General features: G+C 35.2%; 1 protein-coding gene across 19 annotated transcripts in view; it reads right to left on the reverse strand.

The window, feature by feature from the left end:
- Positions 1–17,082, reverse strand: part of JAKMIP3 (Janus kinase and microtubule interacting protein 3) — a 52,725-nt gene that overhangs the window by 15,049 nt on the left and 20,594 nt on the right. For 5 of the 19 annotated variants that reach the window (XM_058188178.1, XM_058188172.1, XM_058188166.1 and 2 more), the window contains 10 exons: positions 15,907–16,020; positions 11,782–11,928; positions 11,141–11,272; positions 9,354–9,389; positions 8,914–8,973; positions 7,228–7,356; positions 5,829–5,957; positions 3,694–3,777; positions 2,263–2,325; positions 1,631–1,729 (listed from right to left, as the gene is read on the reverse strand). In XM_058188178.1, coding sequence (XP_058044161.1) covers positions 1,631–1,729; positions 2,263–2,325; positions 3,694–3,777; positions 5,829–5,957; positions 7,228–7,356; positions 8,914–8,973; positions 9,354–9,389; positions 11,141–11,272; positions 11,782–11,928; positions 15,907–16,020 — 993 coding nt within the window. Of the gene's footprint in view, positions 1–1,630; positions 1,730–2,262; positions 2,326–3,693; positions 3,778–5,828; positions 5,958–6,932; positions 6,934–7,227; positions 7,357–8,913; positions 8,974–9,353; positions 9,390–11,140; positions 11,273–11,781; positions 11,929–15,906; positions 16,027–17,082 lie in introns of all 19 variants that reach the window. The other 14 variants (XM_058188179.1, XM_058188175.1, XM_058188173.1 and 11 more) reach the window with 8 other exon arrangements.

Genomic DNA, 17,082 nt, shown 5'->3' on the forward strand with positions numbered 1-17,082 from the left:
GTCTCTTCTCAAAGTCACCAAAGCTTTAACCAAAAACTGTCTACTATTGACCTCACCCCATTCCTAAGAGGTCTGTAAGGGGCGTGCATAAGAGCACAAACGTGCCTACTGTTCCTGTCCTACTGTTTCCTTTCATTATATCCAATTTATATAGTTATTACATGCTTACACTCATATATATACGTATATGTTGTATAGTTACTTCATGCTTATGCTTATTATGCTGTTATGACAAATAAAAAAATAAAAAATAAATAAATACTGGATTATGGACTTTGGGCTGAAACCCTAAGAAAGACACATGAAGACAAACCAGACAAAATGGTGAACTCATGAACCACCAGATGACATCATTTCTGATTTCTGGGACAATCTTCAATCTTACCAAAGAGAAAGTACGATTTACAGAGGTAGGTACTAGATATAAATCTGTCATTTATTTAGCAGATGGGTACAAATTCCTGTCAGCTAGTACAGGTAGCCCTCAACCTACAGCCACAATTGAGGTGAAAATTTCTGTTGCTAAACGGAACATTTGTTAAGTGAGTTTTGCTCCATTTTATGACCTTTCTTGCCACTGTTGTTAAATGAATCACTGCAGTTGTTAATAATTTTGACGTGATCAGAATTCAGATGCTTGGCAACTGGTTCATATTTTTGATGGTTGCGGTGTCCTGGGATCATGTGATGATCTTTTGTGAACTTTTGTCGAGCAAAGTCAATGGGGAAGCCAGATTCACTTAACAACCGGCTTACTAACTTAACAACTACACTGATTCACTTAACAACTGTGGCAAGAAAAGTTATAAATGGGGCAAAACTCACTTAACAAATATCTCATTTAGCAACATAAATTTTGGGCTCCATTGCGGTTGTGAGTCAAGGACTACTTGTATTTATTTACATTTAGAACTGCTTAGGTATATCATATGGAACAGGGCTGCCAAATTCCCAGCTCGTGGGCTGGATGCGTCTCGCGCTGTCCATGCCCCCACCTGGTTTAGCGAAGAGGAAAAAAGTCCCGATACGTTATGTGACGTTATGTGATGATTTCAGTTTGACACCCCTGATATAGAAGGTTGCACATTTACTGGTTGTTCGGTTAAAAAGCAAAATTAGTCTAATCTAAAGCAAAGGTGCAGGATGATGGGAGTTGTAGTCTGAACCACCTGAAGATCACCAGGTTGAAGAATAGCTATATAATTTAATAAGGCGCATGCAAGCTAAATCTAATGGAATCAGGCTTACACTGATCACCTCAACAGTATTTGCTTCCACTTAACACAGCTTGTCACTCTGCTATAGGATTGCCTTGATAAATAGTTGTTTAAACATGCCAATGCTAGCAAACCAATTTTTTTGTCTAAAATTATGAGCCAACAGAAGGAAGAGGGGTGGACCCTGAAGTGTGATACAAACTGCACTTGGCAAATCAGAATACGCTGAAGACCAGTATATGAATTTACCCAATATATGAAACCATGTAATTAATGTAATTGTGTCTTATGTTGAAGCTATTCTGGCAGAGCTTCCTAGATTATACTGTAATGATGTTCCATGGGCCATAGTGAATGCAGAACACATGACAAAACTTGGAAATATGAGCTCAAAACGTCTAGTACTTACTTACCTCAAGTTCTAATATTCTAAATTCCAACAGTTCATTTTGATCTTTAGCATCCTGAACATCATGCTTTAGCCGAGCTTCTTCTATTTCCATTTGTTTTATCTAGAAAAGCAGAAGGATTTTCCCTTTTTAAATTTTTTTGTCAACAACTTGTTTTAACTGCAGAGTGAGAATAGAATGGATTATGGAAGCTAAATATAAGCTCTAATTTTGCTGTAAGCATTAACTCAGGATTATGCTTTATCAAACCACCATTGCTCAACCTCATACTTCTATATGTAAGTAATAATACTAAGAAATTTTAAATCAGAATTTCAGAGCTAAAGCATGTGATCTGTGAAAACTGGAAAGGCTAAATGTGTTGTCATTCTAAACAAAAATTGAAAGTCAAATGTTATAGTTTACGTCTTTCTTATTTTAATTTTCAGAATTGAAATTGAAATAAAGATGTCTACAAAAAACAACCACTTTTGTTTGGTGACAATTCTTCTTTAAATTTGGACTTGAATAATATTCTGTTTTGATGACAGAGGATGTTACCAAATATGTATGTTTCATTGTACTCTTTTGCCTTCAGATTTTTCTAAATTTTTATTCACACTTATTTTTAAATTCCCTATGAAAACAGAAGGTACCTTTTCCACAAGCTCTTGGTTTCTTTTGTATAAAGCCTGCTTTTCTTCAATCCACTTCATGTCCTTAAAAAAACAAAACAGTGTTATAAAAAAAGATAGGGAAACACCACAAATCTTTTAAAAAGGCAAAACATTTGAAGAGAGTATATACATGCATAAGAAACAAGGAAAGCACAGCTGAAATTTGTCTTCAGTAGTTTCTAGATAAAAATACATTCTGACTTTTCAACAGCTGATAATCTGTGTTTTGAAGAATATTGAAATGAAATACATCCTCCTGAAGAGTTTTATGTACAATTTTGAGGTGTCTTCTTCAATGAATTACATTCCCAGTTTATAAAGATAGGAGCCTTCAGAAGAATCGGAAGTACAAAAATCCAGGCTAAATCATACTAGAAACAATTTTGGTGCCTACTAAGTTACCCTTCCCCTGATATTCATCTGGATGTGCTTACATTGCAGTTCCCATGACTGTCATTGTCTTTTGTTCTTGTATGAGCTTTTAAGAGAAATCTTTTAATTTAGGGTTAAGGTATACACAGTGTATTCATGTCCTGTATTTTATGTGTCTCAGTTTTTTTTGCTAGCTTGGGGAGTAGTTATTTCTCATTGAAATGGGAATTAATTGGCTTGATCTCATAGACAATGGGAATCTTCAGCTCAGTAAGCTATCTCCACATAAACAATCATTGGAATTATGGGCATTAAAGATCAATAGTACAATTCATTCAGAGAAAGAGAAAAGTAATCATTAACATATGAAAGAAAATGGTTTGGTGCTAGAAAAAAAATCTAAAGTTAGAAAATTATTTTAACTTAAAGAGAGAGAAAATATGGATTTTCAGACACTAAGAAAAAGTTGAACTGAGTGAAATAGTACAAGAGAATATTTGTAGCTCAGGGTTAAACTGTGGGTGCCTTAGTGCTCTCTGAGCTTGCCTGTTTTCTTGAAGTCATTTCATTACCAAACTAGTTCCATGAAAGGAATGATCAGGAAAATTAATTTAGAATTAAATCCACTCTCCCTCTAGATCAAGGGTCTCCAACCTTGGCAACTTTAAGCCTGGAGGACTTCAACTCCCAGAATCCCCCAGCCAGCAAAGTTGAAGTCCTCCAGGCTTAAAGTTGCCAAGGTTGGAGATCCCTGATCTAGATCATTCACTGATTTCACAGAAATTAATTCTGTGAAATGGAAAAGGGATAAAAGACTACAGACATGGTTCAGCCCCAAAACAAGCCTGCTTCATCAAAAGTACAATGTTTGGAACCATTTTCAATTCAATGGATTAATTTTTTGGAAAACTCTTTCACATTGGAGTACTTTTGATCATGCTTCCATGTGAATCTATTTCTAGTTATCTTATAGTGACAATTTTTAATAAATCTGTATTGTGAATTAACACAAAACATTTTTCCCAATGTATATATTACCTGTCCTTGTTCAGCAAGTGCCTTTTCTAGATCCTCTATTTGAGCTTGGGATCTCTGGATTTCTGCCTGAAGCTGCTCACGAGTCTGTAGGATGGGATTGAAAAAATGTCAAACTTACTCTGATTGCTGCTATGCTAAATTACAATGCAGTCTTCTTACCACGTTGAATGGCCTAAGCAAATACTTGCAGACACTCAAACATCTAGTCACACATTCAAATAATTTGAAGTGCTAATTATACATTTATTTTATCCCTAACACATGTTTGCATGGAGCGATATAAAATTGGAATCGATACAGGCTAAAGACAGCCATAGCTCTCTTATACCAATTCCTCATACTGCAAGGGCACATTTTCATGTCCATCATCCTGTATCATCTGTGTCTTTCAGATGATTAAATTTGATTATGTTTTTAATGTTTAACATTACATATTAATAACATGATTAATAACCTGTCAGTAACCATAGGAAATTGATTACAAAAAGGTGAAAAATTATGTGCCTATGCAACTTTACTAACCATCCTTCACTTACTTCTTTATTTTCTAGCATTTAAGTCTATAATGCCACTGAATTCCAATTTCATTCAGGAAATTTGTTAAAAGTAAAACATGGTTAGGTGTATTTATTTCCTAACTAGGGATGACTTGATCAGTTATTTCCACCTTATGTCAATTTCATTTAATGTTTAATTAAATGTGTGTGTGTGTGTGTGTGTGTGTGTGTGTGTGTGTGTGTGTGTGTGGTGTATGTTTAAACAAACAATCAGATTTCAAGATCAGTGCCTAGGAATATATCAGATGATATGGGATATTTCAGTGATGTTTGGTACATATTTTCACATCTTAACATAAATAAGTGGAGAGTGGAAAGAATGAATGAAGACAGAAAGAATTTGGTTTTAGGAAACTAATATGGGAATGTTCTCCTCCAGTTATCTGATTACCTTATCACTAATTTGGCTCACTGTGTAGCCTTAATATTTAGACAAGTCAACAGTTCAGAAATGATATTTGAAAGAAACAGTTCCTTGCCATGGACAATTGTTTCACTTACACACTATATAGTTTGGGTAGATATATCTACTTTGGAAAAGAAGCTTAGTTTGCAGGAAAGTGGAATGCCTAGAAAAGCTTCATCCCCACTTCCGTGCACAACAACTCTTTTAGTAACGGGAATAAAAATGAAAAAAGAGAGAAAAACATTTATTTCATGTTCATAAATTGTCAGAAATCTGGACAAGTTATTTTTCTGAAAAAGGTGATCCACAAGGAAGAGAAAACAGAAACCAACATGCTCAGATTATTCAGTTTGGAATATATTTTTCTGAAATGTATTTATTATTTTTAATATTTAATTAATTAATTAAAAAGCATTTAATGTTCAAGGACATGGATTAGAATTTCCATAGATTTTAATGTCAAGGGTTTTCCTTTAAGCATTCTTTTCAAGCTAATGAGGACTTCTTTGGTGTGTGCCTGCATGTAAATCTTCAGTAATTTCCTTCATCTTTATACAGAAAATCATAATTTTATTCCAAATTTAAATCAACAAGAAAATGTAGTATGCCAGGAAAAGAAAAAAGAAAAAGAAAAAGAGGCAGAAAGGCATGATTTAGATGCTCTGGTTTTGCTGGTGGAAATATGTGGGCTACAATGCAATAATCAAGGGATTTCTTAATAAGTGTAATTTTTAATTTATTGATGGGAGAAGCACAAAAATTTTATTAAATGTCAAGCATTCCCATAATTTCACATACATTCCCAGCCACTATTTATTTATTAGTTTGTTCAGTTAAAATATTTACATAGCTGCCCAGTTTATAGCAAACCACTGGGTGGTTCCCAATAAAGCATAAAATCATGTGGTACATCTTTAATACCCCATTCTCTGCATATCTTTTTAAATAGGTCCCTCTAAACCAGGAATGTCCAACCTTGGCAACTTTAAGACTTGGCTGGCTGGGGAATTCTGGGAGTTAAAATTCACAAGTCTTAAAATTGGCAAAGTTGAACACACCTGCTCTAAAGCAACGATATGAAGGGGAGGGAAACTGAAAAAATTGTAAAGAGCTCAGTAACAACATGATACGATCACAAGTTTTTACTTTCATGTAATATAAGCCATTTAGACCTTAACTTCTCGCTCAGCATCCAACGTTCCTCCAACTTGTTCTTGCAACAGTGCATATGCTCTCTGTAAAGCTTGATATTCCATTGTCAGTTGCCTGAATCTTAATTCCGTTTCCTCTTTTGCCATACCCTAGTGTGTGAGAAGGAATGCAAAACTGAACTGGAGATGCAATTATCCTGACAAATCAGAACATTAGCATTCATCAATCTATTTTATGAACAGTACAACCTCTTTTATGAAATAACAATTTGAATTATAAAATGTTATGTATTTATTAATGGATTAACTAAAATATTTCTAATGCAATATCTATGCTAGTCTCCAAATTATGTGATCAACTTGTAACAGCAGCTTAAAGCAGGGGTGAAATCTACTTACTTTCCTTACCAGTCAGGAAGAACACGCGCGCACGCATCACATGCATGCGCAGACCTTCTGCGCATGCACAAAACCTTCTGTGCATATACAGGAAGTAAAAAACACATTACTTCCTGGTTAAAACCAGGAAGTAATGACACCTGGGTGGGTGGGTGGAGCTTTGCTCTACCATCACTACCAGATCACCAAACCACTGGTCACAATTGCTATCGGAACATGCGATCTGGTCTGATCCGGGAGCATTTCACCCCTGGCTTAAAGTCTACCAAGGATTTTTCTTGGACCAGAGTCCAACATAACAGATATGTGGAGCTAATTATCTATGTGGTCCCTAATTTAAATAATGACTTGATTGCACAATATTTAAATTTAGATACCACTTTAATTTATTATTATTCCTTGTTACAGTAGCCAGGAGACCACCATGCTATTGCAGAGTAGTAGTTTGGCTTGCCAAGAGAGAAAGGTAAGTGGCTGTTTTTGCAGTGTCACCCAAGGCCTCTTCCCTTCCTGGAGCTGCCTTGAAAACGGGAATTGCAAGCTGTTAGAAAACTGACTGCTTGCACAGAGCACCAACCCATCTACCTGCCGAAGGGGCATCCATCTATCTATCTATCTATCTATCTATCTATCTATCTATCTATCTATCTATCTATCTATCGTATCTATCTATCTGCATAAAACATGCTTTTGAACTGATAGGTGAGGTGAGTTACAGGAGCTCACCCTGCTACGCAGGGCTAGGGTTCAAACCATTGGAGCTGAGACCATCCCCAGTGCCAGTAAGCCACTAAGTCACTGTGCCTCACTCTAAATATAAGATAAGTCTTTCATGTATGGCTTAAAATATTCTCCATTTTGAAGTTAGCTCTAGAAGAGACCTTGTTGATCTTGTTGATCAATGATCTCCCTGCAAAGTTTATATTATTACTACCAAAATAAGAATACATTTAATTATATTCCATAAAATATCTCTTTAAGCATAAACTCTTGCTTGAACATTATACATATCACAAATTACCTCTTCCAGGTCATCATCTGGCGTGCAGGGAGTTTGATCTGTTCGATCCGTTTGATATGAGATTGAAGAGCCATCAGATTCAAGAGATGCTTCTTCATCGTACCCAAAAAATGTTTCCACCACTGGCTTCTGACCAAATGACAATGTGTAAGTACAAACAAGCCAAAGTTGCAAAGATGTTAAGCATAACTGACATAAGGAATACTTTCCTTCTTCCATGATGCAGTGCTATTTATGACTCTCAGCACTTTTCTCATTATATAGTAGTTTATCAGATCTGCCATATAAACGGGGCAGCAGAATAAGTAATGATTATCCATCAAGTACAATTCATAGTGTCCTAATCATTAATGAATACCGAAGCTGCTGTTGAGCCAGCATAAATCTTCTATAATTTCAGTGTAGAATCATCACAAATGAGAGCAAACCTGATATTTAATCTATCGTGGGATAAAAAATTGGCGCTATCATCTAGGAGTATTCCCTCAATGCATAAAAAGAGTATGAGCTGGAAGAAAATCTTTATATGGACCTTCACAATGATAAAGAGGTTTAGGAAGAATAGCTTTAAAAAAGGGAGAAAAGGAGGGGATATAAAGTAAGAAGGAATGGGTGGAGGAAGGAGGGAGTCAGAATGGAAGGTTTTGCAAAATAATCAATTTAGGGACTTGTAGGGATGAAAAAGTTCTACGGAAGGACTTAAATTGTCTTTAAAAAGATAACTTCAAAACAATTTGGCATCCTTTCAGATATTGACTAAAAATGTATGAAACTATATTTTGGTTTACCAAGAAAACCCCAATTTTCTGGTATTCTAAAGAGTTGAAGCTATTGAACTCATGGAGGAGGGAAATATCCCTACTTGATTTTCATTAAAAGCAACTCCGAATGAGCAAAGAAGAAAATGCTTATTTTAGTCAAGAGTCAAGATAAGAAAGCAAGTAGAAATTCTTGGAATTCACTTTGTTGTGATTCACTATTAGGAGATGTTTAAGCTTCTGAACTTTAGGAAGAAATATTGAGGAAACAGCAAAGGTTTGCTGAGCTCTTCCACCTTCCAAGTAGCTGCTGCCAGATGTTCTGGAATAAAGATTGACAGATTCATATGCAGAATGCATCACTTTTCTATTCACTCACCTGCATGTGAACCACAATCAGTAACATTTTAATTCAAAAAGTAATTTTTTAATGGGTAATGGAGAGATTTTGAATATTCTGCTCTGAAAAGCAATTTGTCTTCACATCTTTCAACTGAGCTTTTAAAATTTAAGTTAAAGTATCTGCCTCTCTGTAAATTTTATTTAGAAGATTTTGGAGAAGGCACAACTTGAATTAATTTAAATATTGGAATAAGTAATTTTTTTGACATTCTTAATGGCTTTTGTCTGCATAATTTTATATTAGAGCTGAACCTGAATTCATGACTGGAGTGACTTTGGTGATGCTATTTTAATAAACATCTTCATGTTTAGATTGAATTAAAGTAGTTTTGAAGGGCAGGTGAAGCTGTGAATTAATAGTGGGGAAAGATCTACATTCTCATTCTGTTTATAAATTTCTCAAAAGCTTCTGGTTAAATCTGTGGGAATCCAAATGTTCAACCAAATGGTGTCTTTCACTGTTCCATCGAATCTTTCATAATACTTGCCCCCAAATAAGCTTTTTTTTTTTACATTATTCGCTTACCTTGGGAAATTTTGCAAATTTCTTCCTTTGTTTCTTGTATCTTAAAAGCTTGTCACGCTCCTGTCCAAGAGAAAAGAACAAACAATAGCTTGAGCTCTGCATATGAAACATGTTTATAGAAGGTGTGAAATGAGGAATGAGTTTGGCAATCAAATTGTATGGATAATTCATGGTGCAAATCAGAATATAGCAAAACCAAACAAAAACCCCTGAAGTGAAAAATGTGATCATCAGACTTTAGGAACATGATTTGTCCTTGGTTTACTCTTAATTTTCTACCACCTTAGAGGAAATTCTGTGGCTTGTATCTGTGTTAGTAATTAAAATAAATTATTTTGCTATTAATATGTAATATCATTAAATATCTATAACTAAATAGTCCCAGAAAGAACACAGAGAAGCATATATGAAAATCAAAATCAAATGAGAATGTTACTTACTATTACACTCTTCACATAACCGGCAGTTTCTAGAGTCTAGTTTAAAAGAATTAAAAGAAAAAGTTAAGGTGTATGATGGTAATAAAGATTTTGAATATCCTCATTTCATTTTCATCCACACACTTTTGGCACATAGTTATTGTGCAATTGGCCTTAGAAACTACTTTTAAATTATTAATTAGATATTTAGACCTGTCTGGATGATCAGCAACAATGCTAGCTGGGAATCCAAAATACCGAAATATCTAAGGTTTAGCAGAAGGGTTTTTTCCCCCTTACCCAATAGTAACTCTGGATTTATTTATTTATTTATTTATTTTATTTATTTATTTTGTCACAACAATATATATAAGTATCATACAAAAAAAGATTATACAATCTTTTTATATAAACATATATATGAGTAAATAATAGGAGGAATAAGCATATATATATATATATATATATATAAGAAGAAGAAAAAGAAAAACAATAGGACAGGAACGGTAGGCACGTTTGTGCTCTTATGCACGCCCCTTAAAGAACTCTAATCCTAAAGTTCCATAGCTTTTACCAGGCCATTATTTTCTTTGAAGAAATTTGTGAAACTTTCATTCAGATAACAGATAAATTCTTGGCATGTTAGACCACAGTTCCCCTGACTTCTTGTACCCAGTATTTAAGGAATTGTGATCAAACATATCTGGGCAACATCAGATTGGGTAGGACAGAGTAATGCACTGATACATTGTTAATTTCATTTTAATGGAACTCAAACAAAACAAGAGATTGGTGAGGCAATTGACTACACACCCTCCAAATTTTAGAAAAAATCTTGTTCTAACTCTAGTGCAAGTTGTGTACTATGATGCCACAAAGAAGGAAAGTAATTTTTATCTCACTGTATGAATCCCAAATGTAGAAACATGAATTAAGTGCTCATTTTTTTTTATCATGCCCTTTACTTTTACAGTGTGAAGTGAAATACAGTAGAACTTTTTTTATTACTGAATCTGAAAGGCAGATTTTTGCCAAGTGAAAACAACGATCACATTTAGCATAAATTAATTATATAGTTATAATTAATATAATTATATAGCTCAGAAATTTTATCTTGTCCATCAGTCTAGATTAGCGGTTCTCAACCTGTGGGTCGGGACCCCGTTGGGGGTCGAATGACAATTTGCCAGGAGTCGCCTAAGACCATTGGAAATATGGGAAGTATACTTGCGAGTTGAAGAATCGCGCTCCAATGGTTGACTCCACAAGCCAGCTGCAGGCTCTTCAAATTGCTAGCCAAATTTGGCTTCAGGCACGATGAATTAAAAAAGAGAGAAATCTTTGCTCTGATGTCTCCCTCTCAAGCCAGCTGCAATCACTCCAATCACTAGCCTAATCTGGCTTCAGGCGCGATAAACTTAATAGGGGAGGAGTCTCCGCTTTAATGCCTCCGTCCTCAAGGCAATTGCAAGCAGTTCAGATCGCTAGCCAATACGGCTTCAGGCACGATAAATTCAAAACGAAAATAATTTTATGGTTGGGGTCGCCACATCATGGGGAATTGTATTAAAGGGGTCACCACATCGTGGGGAATTGTATTAAAGGGGTAGCAGCACTATAAAGGTTGAGAACCACTGGTCTAGATATTACATGAATTATTGAATGAAAGATTTTCAACTTTCTGCTTAGCAATGCTTAATAATGATCATCTTATACTGTGCACATTAAGTTAAGGTCCTATTTTTATCCCACACAGAAGAAGGCAGTCTAGCCAATGTCATGCCAAGAAGACAAAAAATTTTTGCTACCTTTGAAAGCTCATCTATGATATTCTGCTGCTCCATGATCTGTAACCGCAAAAAGTCAACTTCCCTTTCATCTTGATTTTGATCAAGATCATTTAAAGAACTTGGTCTTCTTATTGTCCTCACTCTTTGTCTCTAAAAGGAACAGAACAAACACCGAGAAATTGCTAGAATACTTATTTATTATAGGAATTTATTTATCTACCTGGTAAAGCTTGACTGCACATGATTTCCACTATTTTAAATTGGCCCCAGTAAGTTACTGCAAAGTTCGTGTGTCCTTAATTAAATGTGTCAGCGCAATGAGTGACATATTATACACTTTTATAAAACAAACCTTGAAACACTGAAGAATTTCATTTGTTTTTGCTCTTTTCCTTTTTGTTCTAGTCACCTTCTCCCCAGAATTCATTTTAATCAAACTGAGTAGGATGAAATGTGGTCAGATTCATTTCTGAATAGTGTTCACCTCAATTTTTACATTTAAAAACTATCAAAACTGAAGTTTTGAATTGGTTTGAGTTCAGATTGCCAGCAAAATTTTAGATAGCAATAATATTTTGCTCAAAGTTTTTTTAATTTAAAACTCAGAACCTACCGCTAATGAACTGAGTGACCTCATATTCGTTTGTACAAGAACTTACCATTTCTAAGTTCTCTTGTGTTACAAATTTGAGTTTGTTTTCCATACGACGTAAGGAGTGGGATAAGTCTTCATTTTTCCTACTTAGACGTTTATTTTTGTCAAGCAGTGGTTTGTACTGGCTCTCAGCTTCTCTTACACGTTTCAGCTGAAAAGTAGAGAAACAAAAAATATTTACATAGTTGTGTAAGTGTGGCTGCCGTACAGTATCCAATGCATTTATAAGGGATGCTATTGCATATATAAAGTGACTTAATTTTATTTAAAGACCTGTATTGCAGCCTATCTCATATAATGACTCTATATGGCTCACAACAATGCATTAAAATATGGTTAAAAACAAATAGCAATTCTTCCAGGTGCCAAACCAAAATCCTTACAGCTCAGCCACCACCACAGCCCAATTGATTCTTGGGGGAAAAGCCAGGTCTTCACAGCTCTCTGAAAAGGATATCCCTCAGATCTCAGGTGGGAAGCTGTTCCAAAACAACCACAATTTTTTTAACATGTGGAAGAGTTTGGAATTAAGCTGTTCTTCTATTTGAGTCCTAAATGTGCTTTTTCAAATGGCAACTGGACTTTGTTTTTCCTTGAAGATGTTTCTTTCCCACTTTCTATTCTTGTTCTACATCCCTTTGTTTGCCCACTCTTGTTCTACATCCCTTTGCCATCGGAAATGCAATTTGTCCTTTTCAACAGAGGTCTGCTTACATTTCTTTCTGTGACTCGTTAGCTCTACCTTCCTCAGCCTGGCACTCTGCATTATTATAGCTACCAGGAATTGGGCGTTTCAATCTAAGTTCATCTGGAGGAAGTTAGGTTGGGAAAAAACTGCTTTGGATGACAATTATTGATATTTCACCAAGCTTTTTCATTTTCCTCATGGTCCTATGGAAGATTATAATGGTTTGAGTCAACTCATATAATTTTTTTTTAGCTTATCTGGATTTTCTCTAGGTTTTTTACTCCATATGGTCTTTTCATTGATATTAAATGTCTCTGTTTCAGAGACATTTCAGGTGATTTGTAATTGGATTGAAGAGTGTTATTGATTAAAATACTACATACATCCCTAAAGGATATTAAAATCCTATTTTGTGCCCTGCTGGTTAGCTAGAGATAGTTGCAAACAATTTGGACTGAGGAAATAATATCCCTTTCCAAGTCTCCTCTATTGCTCTGTGGCAAATTCACTGAAAACAATGATCAAGCAAGGGTAGATTTGCATATAACATTTCTTTCAGGTTGTATGTGTGGCAAACATTAGATTATTGTATTACCAGCTAGGTATACATGAACATATGGATTCATAGGCAAAAGCTTCTATACCCTTTTGACTTTTTTTTTTAACAGAAATATTCTAAAAATTACAACAGAAGTGACCACTGAATCATTAGCAGTTAGATTACAATCATGATGCCAGCTCCCATCAGCCTTTCCTCATCTATTTCCCACCAGACGTGTTGCACTTCTGCAGATACCATCCTCTCTGGAAATTGCATAGTTTATTTGAGTAGCATATCCGCAGAAAAGCTGCCTTATACTGTTTTCAAACCTAATAATACTAGCAGATTCAAATGTACACATTTAGGTTTATGTTTCCAGTTTTTCAAAGCATACAATCAATGAAAGGATATGTTGAAATAATCCCAAAATGTTTAATTGTAGCCTTCCTTCCTTCCTTCCTTCCTTCCTTCCTTCCTTCCTTCCTTCCTTCCTTCCTTCCTCTAGGTGTTTGGAGAAGCAGAGGTTGTTTGCACAACCTATTTTACACAAATGCTTGCTTCCTGAGATGGAACTCATAATTATATGCAAAACAATCTATGATCTACACACTTAATTATCAATTTGGGTGATACAGGAATTCCAATATTAGCATTTGAAAGATGTTCTCCTGCTATTTTTGGAATGAAATATGTTGGCAAAAATATTCAGTTGCACGGCTAAAATTTCATTAAGGAACTGAGAGAAAGCTTTGCAGCTGCCTCCTCTACTAAATAAATCCCACAACGTAGTCCCAGATCTAACTACAGTTCTTCTGTTTTAATGACTGCTATAAATGTATTCTGTCTCCCCCGTTCATATGCCACTATGGTTTATTGCATTAGCTCTATGAAAAATAAACCTTACCCCCACAGATGCCATTAACTAGCCTTTAAATGGAATTTTATTCAGATACAGGAAGAAAATGTCATCTGTGTAATTTGTCAGTTTGAAGAGAGTTGCATTAAGGAATGGTTGGCTGGATGTAAATGTATTTAACTAGCTCTAAGTTGTGGCTGCACATTGAAAAAGTCAGTGAAACAAACCACAGCAATCGAGATTCTACCTCAACAACATCATTATTCCTCTCCTCTGCTGGATGATTAAAACTATATGAAGAACAGTTGCAGGAATTGGGTATGTCCAGTTTAATGAAAAGAAGGACTAGGGGTGACATGATAGCAATGTTTCAATATCCAAGGGGCTGCCACAAAGAAGAGGGAGTCAAGCTATTCTCCAAACACCTGAAGGCAGAACAAGAAGCAATGGATGGAAACTAATGAAGGAAAGAAGCAACCTAAGGGGAACTTTCCTGACAGGGAGAACAATTAATCAGTAGAATGACTTGCCTTCAGAAATTCTGAATGCTCCAACACTGGAGGTTTTTAAGAAGAGATTGGACAATCATTTGTCTGAAATCAAATAGCGTTTTCTGCTTGAGCAGGGAGTTGAGCTAGAAGACCTTTAAGGTCCCTTCCAACTCTGTTATTCTGTTTCCTGTGTCCACCCACTCCCAAATTTGAAATTGCTTTATAAAATAAGTATGAACTTGCCATTACCAAATATGGTTTTTTGACCATTAAATAACTCTGTCTGAGTGAATAATTGGTTAAATTAATTCAAGTGTCAATTCATTGCAAAAGTTCATTTTTAGCCTCTTTTTACAGGCAACTGGCAACTCATGATTGACTCATGTATACCTAAATGAATGATACAAATAGAATATATTATACTAAAGAAGCGATCAACTATAGATTAGAAGATAATTTCTATTTTAAAAAAATACCAATTTAGGTATCAAAGGATGAATGATGGCATCCAGATCAGATCCAGCATAGAATCTGGTAGCCTTGCCTTGCCTAATGGGATATTTAAATGTTTTAAATGAAATATTTATTTAAATAAATATCTAATTGAATTTATGTAAATAAATGTAAATATTTATTAGCAAATCTAATTCATAGGGACAAATACTAATGTCTATAAATGCACAAGCTGCTGCATTCTGGGCCAAATGCAGTTTCCAGGAAGTGAACAAGGTGTGAGTCACAGGAAAATCTACAATTGGTGCACAAGATGAATCAGTACAAAGGCCTCTTAGCTATCATTGCCACCTGTTCTCCAAACAGGAGCTGAGAGTCTAGCTGTGATTCCCAAATTACAAGCCACATCTTCATGAGAAAGCCGAACTCCATGCAATTGATTCAGCTGTGTATTAATGCCCCTCATTAGTGGCCTCACCCAATGGCCTTATGAGTGATGGTATAAAAGTCCATTGAGAGATTAAGCAAGATCTGAAGAGTCATATTTTCACATCCCATCCCAGTCCTTCTATAAGTCATCTACTATCAACATGGAAATGCTCAGAGATGGCAGAAGCATAGTCCATAATATGCATAGGCTTGCTTTTTCAGGCATTTTCTCTTCATCTCTTTTTCTTAGATGACAAAGTATCTAAAACATCTTAACTGGGATAGACTTTTTTCCCTACTACCCAACTGATTTAGTGGAGTTATTTTAATCCTAGGAATGACTGCGTCTGTTTAAATTTACCCTTCCTGGGGTTAGGGCACTTGGTCAATGGTCACCTTGTTGTTCTTCCGCAGTATATTAACCCCTTCATTAACTTAGTCAAAAGAAACCAGAAGCATGGAAGCATCTTTTCAGACTAACAAATTTTATTAAAACACAGAAGCACAAAAAAACCTATACCTTTTCATAAAATGCGCTAATCTTAAAAGATGCTACCTGAATCGTCCTAATTTTGACTTCCAGAGACAAGAGACTAACTTGGCTCTTCTACCAGAGCTATAGTTAGCCAAATAGGGTTTATTAAAAAAAAAAAAAGCACATGATTTCTTACAAGTTCATTTCGTTCTTCTGACAATAATGCATTCCGATCTTCGAGTTTCCTGATGATGGCGCTTAATTCGGCTATTTTAAGTTGGAAACGCCGAGCATCCCTTTCGTCCAACTGCTGTTCCTAAAACAAAAAACAACTGCAAATAACTGTTTAACAAGGAAACACTTTTTAGAACTTTCTACCAATTCCCATCTTCTTCCTTTTCAGATTCCATCCATTACTAATTCTAAAAATCTGCACCTTAATACTAAAAGATGACACTAACAGAAATTAAGAAAGAAACTATTATGCAAGAGAAGAGGCAAATGAAAACAAAATGTGTAAATAAACACAGACTCAAAAGTGTTGTTTTGGAATGTGAAATAAATGATTGAGAATTACTGCAGTGTTTCATATTTATGCCACTGTTGAATTGAGAACTTTAGATGAGCCATGTATATTTTTCCTAGGATAATGTATTGATTAAAACTGACATATAATGTGTATTAAGCGTGTACAACAAACCACTGTATCCATTTGGCTCCCATGGAACTGTGAATTTAATAGAGCACTGACCTGAATCACTTAAAGATAACTATAAGACTAGGCAATTTCTTTTATTTTGAGCAAAAAGCAATTTAGTTATAATAACAATTTCCTTCCTGTTTTCCTATTTAGTAGCAATTTTAATTTACTTTAATTGGAAAATTTACTTCAAGCAAACATGAGCATTTAAGCACCAAAGAAACTCAACAGGGCTAGGATTCTTCATTCAACAGGTGCAGGAGAGGCTTTGAACAAAGGGGAGACAATATCTATGTTTATGTTTTTGAAAAAAAGATCTATAGGTCAAATTAAGCAGCAATACAAAGGACACCTTGATGAGATTCAACAAAGAAAAGTTTAACAAATGTGACGGAAAAATCTGTAGTTAGCAAATTAACACAGAAGCTGGAAGAGGTGGCATAGTTACGTCAAAAGCCAAGATAAAAGGTGAATTTAAACTGAATGGTGTAAGAAATTGCAGAGTATGGAAGAAAAAGCATATTAGTTGGTACCTCATTTATTTTCTAGAGTCTAGAACATTGACTAACATGAAAAGCACAATCAATCCATCAGGGTTAGTCATGAGACTTAGGACAACATTTTGCCGTCATGTTCCTTTTTCACATATATTTGAAGGCCTCCATGAAAACT

Source organism: Ahaetulla prasina, chromosome 6 (genome assembly GCF_028640845.1).
Source record: "Ahaetulla prasina isolate Xishuangbanna chromosome 6, ASM2864084v1, whole genome shotgun sequence".
In the NCBI taxonomy this organism is placed as follows: Eukaryota; Metazoa; Chordata; class Lepidosauria; order Squamata; family Colubridae; genus Ahaetulla; species Ahaetulla prasina.